Genomic DNA, 9,375 nt, shown 5'->3' on the forward strand with positions numbered 1-9,375 from the left:
TGGACAATTCCTGGACAACAATCACCGTGGGACAGAATTCTGAGCACCATAAGGAGGATCCAGCAGCGTCATCCATCTCTACGCGTTTCGTGGTGCAGCGCTCACTTCTTCAGGAGAAATGATTCCTGCTGATCAGAGTATACACCAATAATAAAACAAATGGCGGCAGGACCATCACCGGCTGGATGGAAAATGGAGCAGGAAAGTGGCGTCAGGTAAGTCTTCCCAGGAGTTCTGTGCTGGGCCAGCTCCCTTGTTTATGGCAGCTGGTGGACATGCCGGTGCTCGGGCCTAAGACACTTCCTGCCTACCATGGTAAGCCAGCCCCCCTTTGTGTTCTCACTGGATGGCCCTGGGTCTGCCCCTCCCCCCATGTGTACGCAGATTGCACAAAACACATTGGAAGATTTGATTGATGTGATTTTCTGGCGTTCTTCTATATAAAGTCACATGACCATTCTGTCTGTATTAGAGATTTTATCTCCTGTCCATTCCTTCTCTGAATGGGGCTAAAACACCGATGTCATTAGATTTGCTGAGCCGGGGGAATGTTCTCCATCATTACAGAGCATTTCACACTCCATTTATATTCTTCTCCTGATATCAATGGCCAACCTGGTCCCACACTTCATCCATGTCTTTGGGGGCCTCTGATCTCCTTATCCACTGTTTCTTCCATGATGAAGATCAGCCATGGAGTATATCTGAGGTGTATATCAGGGTGTGCTTCTTCCCCACATGAGAGCTGAGATGTCCAGCAACATTCATCGAGAAGACATTTCCCGCACTCAAGGTACTAATACACCTCTAGGGTTGTGTGGGACCCCTGATGTACAGGAAGACAGGACTTCAGTGAGGAACATTTCCCTCACTCAGGACAGGAAAGTTGCTTTTACCCCGTGTGACATTTCTGATGGATGGAAAGATTGGACTTCTGTGAAAAACATTTTCCGCACTCAGGACAAGGATATGGCTTTTCCCCTGTGTGAGATCTCTGATGTATGTAAAGGTTAGACATATGTGAAAAACATTTCCCGCACTCAAGACAGGAATAGGGCTTCTCTCCCGTGTGAGATCTCTGATGTTTGTAAAGGTTGTACTTCACTGAAAAACATTTCCCGCACTCAGGACAGCAATATGGCTTCTTACCCGTGTGAGATCTCTGATGTATGCAAAGACTGGACTTCCATGAAAAACGTTTCCCACACTCATGACAAGAATATGGCTTCTCCCCCGTATGAGATCTCTGATGTGAAACAAGCTCTGATTTTTGAAAAATCAGAACAGGAAAATGGCTTCTCCCCTGTGTGCAGTCTTTGATGTGTGCTAAGATGAACCTTCTGTGAAAATGTTTTCCCGCACTCAGGACAGGAATATGGTTTCTCAGCAGTGTGAAGCCTCTGATGTTTTTTAAGATTAGACTTTTTTGAAAAACATTTCCCGCACTCAATACAGGAATACGGCTTCTCCCCTGTGTGAGATCTCTGATGTGTGTAAAGATTGGACTTCACTGAAAAACATTTCTCGCACTCAGGACAGGAATATGGCTTCTCTCCCGTGTGAGATCTTTGATGCCTATTAAGATAGGATTTACAACGGAAACATTTCCCGCACTCAGTACAGGAGAAGCTCTTCCCTGTTGGAAGGCCGGCCCGGTCCCGCACAGTCTGAGGTTCCTCAGGATACGAGGAATCCGATGGTCCATCTACACTGGGTGGTGCCGGATGGACATTGGAGGGAGCCGGGTTTTCTCCTGGACTATACTGTGTGATGTCCTCATCTTCTACTTTCCAGTCTGGAGACAAAGTGAGACAATCCTCGGAGGTTTTCCTCATCTCCCAGCCATGGACTAAAATACAAAGACAAAGAGGATTGCTAGACAGGAGCTGATTGGTTCCTCCAAACCAGGACTCCGCCCACATCAGGCAGCTTGGTCTCTGAGGAGCTTACAATTCCACCCTCAAGGGAACTAGGAAATGGCTCCTCTGATCTCCTACCAGGTCATTTCTTTATTCATGGACCTTAGTCAGAGAGTGAGGAAACAACCAGAACTGTCTTTTATAGGAGGGACAGTGATGAGGGGATTATAGGACGAGGGTCCCCACCCCCTCTATCACTCATCGCCATCTTCCCAACACAAGAAGTACTGCACTTCCTTATTTAGTCCATGATTTAGTCATGAAGAACAGCGGGGCTGAGCCCCACCAGAGGTCAGAGAGTGAGGATGAGGGGAGAATAACCAAGATGAAGACTGGACTGATCCTGAAGACCACCATCATTGGAGGATGTTATCACATTATTATCACCATGTAAAAGTCTGTGCTCCAATCACATCATCCGATATAAAATGTCCAACTGGGAGGAAATGGGGGGAACAAAAGAGAATCCATATTATGTGTATATATAGCAGTGGGGGAGGGGGGAGAGCAGAAGTCAGGACTATGGAATGTACAACATAGAGTATATAGTGCAGGGGTCAGGAGTATGTAATGTACAACATAGAGTATATAGTGCAGGGGTCAGGAGGATGTAATGTACAACATAGAGTATATAGTGCAGGGGTCAGGAGTATGTAATGTACAACATAGAGTATATAGTGCAGGGGTCAGGAGTATGTAATGTACAACATAGAGTATATAGTGCAGGGGTCAGGAGTATGTAATGTACAACATAGAGTATATAGTGCAGGGGTCAGGGGTATGTAATGTACAATATAAATTATACAGTGTAAGGGTCAGGACTCATAATATTGTATTCAGTAATCAGTGGAAGCTTAAATGTTTACAGTAGACAAGTTGCAGAGATCCCACACCGCTGCCTCCCATCTCCTGAGACTGCACTCAGTGACTTGGGTCTGAGACACTACAGACATATCCCTCCACCTGGCACAGCCAGCAGACCACAGAGCAAGGAACCCTGGGAGAAATGTTCTGTCAGAGATATAACTAGATCTGGGCATGGGGAAGGACACCCAAGACACACACCCCAGGTGCCTAGGTCTAGTATCGCTTGTGCTGAAAAACATTTTTCTGCCATCTGATCCCCAGAACCTCCATAAATCCAGTCTAGATACATAAATTGTGTCTGCAGCACAGAGAAGGAAGATTATCCGAGAGAAATCCAGGAATACAGGACGGGGAACACAGCTCAGGAAAGTGACCAGGGGATTACAGGCTGATATCACCCAGTCCCCGCCCTACTCTGGTGTCAAGGTCCTACCTTTTCCCAGAGGTCATGTTACTCCATGTGCTGGCATCCATCTTGGATTTCTGCTGAGCATGGTGGGAATCTTTTATGCCTTCAGGTCTCTGAGGTCCATCCCCCAGAGGGGTGTGGGTGAGTACCTATAAGTCTGTGATCCGCACATGCTCTTTGCACTTGTGTCTTGTGTCTTTGTCTTGCTACAGCTCTGTGTATACTCTCGTGACTCTTCTGGTATCTGACTCGGCTTGTGACTAAGACCATTCTCTGTGTTTTCCTTCGATCTGACCTTCCGTTGCTGAACCCGGCCCGTGACCTGTGATTCTCTGTCTACTGTTCTGTACCATTTTGTCCCGTTGTTGTCGACCCGGCCTGCTTGACTACGCTATTGTCATTCTTACCAGCTACACGCCATTGGTGGTGGCCATTACTGCAGCCGGGGTGTCTCGGGGGCCACGACCTGGTTCCTGGCTGCGTCAAGTCCATCCCCACCATCAGGGGCCCTGGTGAAGGGCAGCCTGGGACTTAGACTCCGCGCACTGAGGGACTTCGGTCTGTTGGTGGTGGTTGTCATCAGCCAGTGCGTTACCCTGCCACTAGGCCTACCTGTCCGTTCCACAGCCCTGCCCTGACATTACACAAGTGCCATGAATCCTGACGGTGCAGGTACGCCTTCGCTTCCAATGTTGGTTGCCAGACTGGATCAACAGGATCTCCTGTTGGATCAGTTCGCTCAGGTGTTGCAAACTCTGCTTGCACGCACCACGCACCTTACTCCTGGTGCTATTAGGCCAGTTGTCACTCCGGTGGTCGCTCCCGCTGCTGTTCTGCTTGTTGCGCCTACCGCCATGGCTGCTGCGGCGCCCAGAGGTATGACTGGTTCAGCCCTACAGCGCTTTGGGGGTGAGCCGAGTCAGTGTTGTGGGTTCCTCAACCAGGTGGGGATTTACTTCGAATTAATACCCCACGCTTTTTCGACTGAGAGGTCAAAGGTGGGTTTCCTAATATCGCTACTCTCAGACAAGGCCTTGGCCTGGGCAAATCCCTTATGGGAGAGGAATGACCCGGTGATTCACGAGTTTTCTGGTTTTGTCGATGCCTTCCGCAGGGTATTCGACGTACCGGCTCGCTCCACCTCGGCTGCCAAGCTGCTCATGTCTATGCATCAGGGTTCACGGACCGTTGCCGAGTACGCCATAGAGTTTCGTACCCTGGCAGCAGAGGTGGGTTGGAACAATGAGGCTCTGGTGGCTGCGTTTTCTCAGGGTCTTTCTGATGCATTGAAGGACGAGATTGCAGCCAAGGAATTGCCTGTGGAGCTGGAAGCACTAATTTCCTTCCTGAGCCTGATTTACACCAGGCTCAGGGAGAGGCCTTCACTCAAGGAACACCTGCGGAGGCCTTCCAATCGACTGGCACCTGTGTTTTCTGTCCCACCTGTTCCTCCCTCTCCTCCCACGCCTCCTGGGGGTAGATTGTCTGGTGGTGAGCCCATGCAGCTGGGGTTTGCTCGCCTTTCCGAAGGAGAGCAGGCCGCTCGGTGTCAGGAGGGTTGCTGCCTGTACTGTGGCCTTGGTGGGCACTTTCGGCAGTCCTGTCCGGTCCGTCCGGGAAACGCTCGCACCTGAGATCCTGTCGGGGACAGATCTTGGGTGGAGTCTCCTCGTCCCCGGCGTTCCGCAGAGATAAACCACTGATCACCGTTGTCCTCTCTTGGGCGGAAGGCTTGGTGACGGCCCAGGCGTTGGTAGATTCAGGGGCCGGCGGGTTGTTTATGGACAGCTCGTTTGCTGCCCAGCACTTCATTCCCCTGCAGGCTCGAGTTACCCCATTGGTTCTCGAGGCGATAGATGGCAGGCCCCTACAACCACCGCAGGTTACCCACGAGACCATGCCAGTTGAAGTAGCGATTGGGGCTGTTCACAGGGAGTTGGCCTGTTTCCAGGTGATTTCTTCTCCACACTATTCGGTGGTCCCTGGCTCCAGACGCATAATCCTACCTTTAATTGGTGAACGGCCGAGATTCTCTCGTGGTCTCCACAGTGTGGGGCAGGGTGCATCCATGGGCCAGTTAAGGTGTTGTGTGCCTCCTCGGACTCTGCGTTGCACACCGATTATGGGGAGTACCAGGACGTGTTTGATAAGGTACGTGCTGGTGCCTTACCTGCTCATCGTCCTTACGACTGCGCCATATCCTTGCAACCCGGTGCCACTCCTCCGCGTGGCAGGGTGTATCCTCTCTAGGTTGCGGAGAATAAGGCCATGGAGGAGTACAGTGCGGATGCGCTTTCCCGGGGGCACATTCGTAAGTCTACTTCCCCAGCAGAAGAAAGGTGGTGAATTGAGGCCTTGCATCGATTATAGGGGTCTCAATCTAATCACCACTAAGAATGCCTACCCGATTCCCTTGATTACTGAGTTGTTCGACCGTCTTAAGGGGACAACAGTCTTTACCAAACTTGACCTTAGGGCAGCGTACAACCTCGTACGGATCAAACAGGGGGATGAGTGGAAGACCGTGTTTAACACCAGAACCGGTCACTACGAATACCTGGTGATGCCCTTCGGGTTGTGTAACGCGCCCGCAGTGTTTCAGGAATTCATAAATGATGTCCTTCGTGACTTGTTGCAGCAGTGCGTGGTAGTTTACTTGGATGACATCCTGGTTTACTCTGCCTCCATGGAGTCCCATATCCAGGATGTCAAGCAGGTGCTGCAACGAATACGTGAGAACAAACTTTTTTGTAAACTTGAGAAGTGCGAATTCCATCGATCCCTTTTTGGGCTACATCATTTCTGCGGAGGGATTCTCCATGGACCCTCAGAAGGTTGCGGCGGTTCTGCAGTGACCTCGTCCCAATGGTCTTCGGCCCATTCAGCGCTTTTTGGGTTTCGCCAACTACTATCGGAAGTTCATCAGGAACTTCTCCATGCTGGCAAAGCCTCTCTCAGACCTAACCAAGAAGGGGATTAACCCTCACGAGTGGCCATCAGAGGCCATCGTAGCTTTCGAGGCTCTGAAATCAACCTTCGCTTCGGCTCCGATACTGTCTCATCCCAATCCTGGATTGCCCTTCGTCCTTGAGGTTGATGTATCCGAGACGGGAGTAGGGGCTCTCCTGTCTCAACGTTGGTCTCCCGATGGACTCCTACTTCCCTGTGGGTTCTACTCCAGGAAGCTTTCCTCTGCAGAGTGCAACTACCAGATTGGAGATAGGGAGTTGTTGTCAATCATTCTGGCTCTCAAGGAATGGAGGCACCTGCTCGAGGGCTCCGCGGTTCCGGTCCTCATTCTTACCGATCATAAGAACCTGACTTATCTTTCGGAGGCCAAAAGATTGACACCCCGTCAGGCCAGATGGGCCTTGTTCTTGTCGCGGTTCAACTATGTGGTCTCCTATTTGCCTGGTTCCAAGAATGTCAGGGCTGATGCATTATCGCGGCAATACTCTGAGTTGTCCAGGGAGGACTCTGAGCCAACCTCGGTCATACCTCCGGATCAGATCCTGGCTGCCATTCGCACCAGTCTGACTTCTCCCCTTGGGGAGCAGATTTTGGCGTCTCAAACTGACGCTCCTCCCGAGAGACCGGAGGGTAGATGTTTTGTACCCGAGGGGTTGCGCACCCGTCTGCTGCGTACCTACCATAACTCCAAAACTGCTGGGCATCCGGGGAGGAACCAGTTGTCTTGGGTCGTCTCTCGGTTGTTCTGGTGGCCAACTCTCCGTGCCGACATCGCCTTTTATGTAGCGGCATGTTCGATCTGTGCCCAGAATAAATCTCCACGGCATCTTCCAATGGGTCTTCTGCAACCCATTCCCAATGGGGAGCGTCCTTGGTCACACCTGGGCATGGACTTTATTGTAGACCTCCCTGTGTCTCGGGGTCATTCTCATGGTCATCGATCGTTTTTCCAAAATGTGCCATTGTATTCCACTCAGGAGATTACCAACAGCGCAAGAACTGGCCACGGTCTTTTCCAGGGAGATTTTTCACCTGCATGGGTTGCCCAAGGTGATTGTCTCGGACCACGGGAGTCAGTTCATGTCCAGATTCTGGCGCAGATTCTGCTCCCAGTTGGGTATTAGTCTCTCCTTTTCTTCAGCCTACCACCCGCAGTCCAATGGGGCTGCGGAGCGTTCTAATCAGGCCTTAGAACAATTCCTTCGATGTTATATCTTGGACCATCAGGACGATTGGGCCGATCTCCTGCCTTGGGCAGAGTTTGCCAGGAACTCAGCAGTCAACTCCTCCTCCGGGATGTCTCCCTTCATGGCCAACTATGGGTACCAACCCGCGGTATTACCTGAGAGGTTCTCACCACAGGACATTCCGGCTGTGGAGAACCATCTTCATGAGGGCAGATCCAGAGGGCCTTGAGGGACTCGGCTCAGCGTCAGAAGTTCCAGGCTGATCGCAGACGGTTGCCCGCTCCTTCATACCAGGTCGGCGATCGGGTGTGGTTGTCTACTCGTAACCTCAATCTTCGGGTGCCCACACCCAAACTAGCTCCCCGTTTTGTCGGTCCTTTTCGCATTCTCCGAAAGGTGAATCCGGTGGCCTATGCCCTTGCCCTTCCGCCTGGGATGCGGATCTCCAATATCTTTCATGTATCACTGTTGAAACCTCTGATCTGCAATCGCTTCACTACCTCTCTGCCTCGGCCCCGTCCCATTCGGGTTGACGGTCATGAGGAGTATAAGGTAAGCCGGATCCTGGACTCTCGATTGGTACATGCACGATTACAGTTCCTGGTTCATTGGCGCGGTTATGGTCCCGAGGAGAATTCCTGGGTTCCTTCCGCAGATGTCCATGCTCCTGCCCTCCTCCGCGCTTTTCATACCCGCTTTCCTCAGAAACCTTTTGTTGAGCCGCAGAGAGGGAGGGGCCCTTGAGGAGGAGGTACTGTCAAGGTCCTACCTTTTCCCAGAGGTTATGTTACTCCATGTGCTGGCATCCATCTTGGATTTCTGCTGAGTATGGTGGGAATCTTTTATGCCTTCAGGTCTCTGAGGTCAATCACCCAGAGGGGTGTGGCTGAGTACATATAAGCCTGTGATCCGCACATGCTCTTTGCACTTGTGTCTTGTGTCTTTGTCTTGCTACAGCTCTGTGTATACTCTCGTGACTCTTCTGGTATCTGACTCGGCTTGTGACTAGACCATTCTCTGTGTTTTCCTTCGATCTGACCTTCCTGGGACTTAGACTCCGCGCCCTGAGGGACTTCGGTCTATTGGTGGTGGTTGTCGTCAGCCAGTGCGTTACCCTGCCACTAGGCCTACCTGTCCGTTCCGCAGCCCTGCCCTGACATCTGGACCAATCAGTGAGCAGTATGGGTGGAGGAATGGATTTAGTGTTCATGACCCACCTGTGCTGATCTCTGTAGGAGTGTCCTCCTCTATAATTAGCCTTATTATTCCATCCTCCTCCATAGACTGCTGATCATCCCTCACATACGCCTCTTCTTCTGCTTTAACCACAAATTCTATATCGATTGGATCTCCACTCTAAATCAAGGAAATGAGAGAAAATATCATCTGTAAAATTTAAGATTTATGATTGTGACATCACATAAAAAATCCACACTTTGTCTCCACAAGTTCATGTTCTAGATGCTCCATCCCACCAACCTTGTAATAGTGAGGGATGGTGTGACCTTCCTGTGTGGAATTCCAGGAATACAGAGGACGGGGACATCTCTCTGGTGGGTTCCTGTAGCTGGATGACTCCACCATGGTGTCCTGGTACAGATCTTTGTGTTCTTTTAGAAGCTCTGACTCCTCCATCCCCCCATCCTCATCCTCCTCTTCTTTTATCTCTTCTTTAACCTCAACTTTAGGATCTCTCAGGTTTCCACTCTGAATATATAATAAAAATGCCATCAATGGTAACAATGCAGATAATGTACAGATCCTAATGATACTAGAAAGAAAATAATAACCACATATCTTTCTAATCAAACTAATAAGACATATAATATAGACAAATTCATCGGCTGTAATAGGAAATATGTAGTCTATTAGAATGCTCCAAACAGTATGTGGGTCGTACCACGAGAAGGTTGAGGGACCGTCTCCGGAGCACATTTATAATATTAAAAAAGGATATAAGGAGCATTCCCTCTCCTTACATTATAGGTGATATCAGAAGAGAGATCCCTCCTCACTTATGTTC

General features: G+C 50.3%; 1 protein-coding gene across 1 annotated transcript; it reads right to left on the reverse strand.

Annotated features, from left to right (window-relative positions):
- Positions 1 to 7,629: 7,629 nt before the first annotated feature.
- On the reverse strand, positions 7,630 to 9,083 carry LOC149441674 (uncharacterized). The gene is made up of 2 exons (XM_089657057.1): positions 8,832 to 9,083; positions 7,630 to 8,708 (listed from the first exon to the last, which is right to left on the reverse strand). The coding sequence occupies exons 1-2, from the start codon at positions 9,081 to 9,083 to the stop codon at positions 8,559 to 8,561; spliced, it is 402 nt and encodes a 133-aa protein (XP_089513183.1). The 3' UTR covers positions 7,630 to 8,558.
- Between the last annotated feature and the right edge of the window lie 292 nt (positions 9,084 to 9,375).

Source organism: Staurois parvus, unplaced genomic scaffold (genome assembly GCF_062004578.1).
Source record: "Staurois parvus isolate SC_StPar_1 unplaced genomic scaffold, SC_StPar_1.0 ptg000960l, whole genome shotgun sequence".
Lineage (NCBI taxonomy): Eukaryota > Metazoa > Chordata > Amphibia > Anura > Ranidae > Staurois > Staurois parvus.

What these genes read in the sequence shown, in the direction of transcription:
- LOC149441674 (XM_089657057.1), bottom strand. Translation starts at nt 9,083, where the DNA reads ATGGCATTTTTATTATATATTCAGAGTGGAAACCTGAGAGATCCTAAA. An exon ending in CCATCCCTCACTATTACAAG is followed by an intron (nt 8,709 to 8,831) that starts GTTGGTGGGATG and finishes TCCTTGATTTAG; the next exon opens with AGTGGAGATCCAATCGATAT.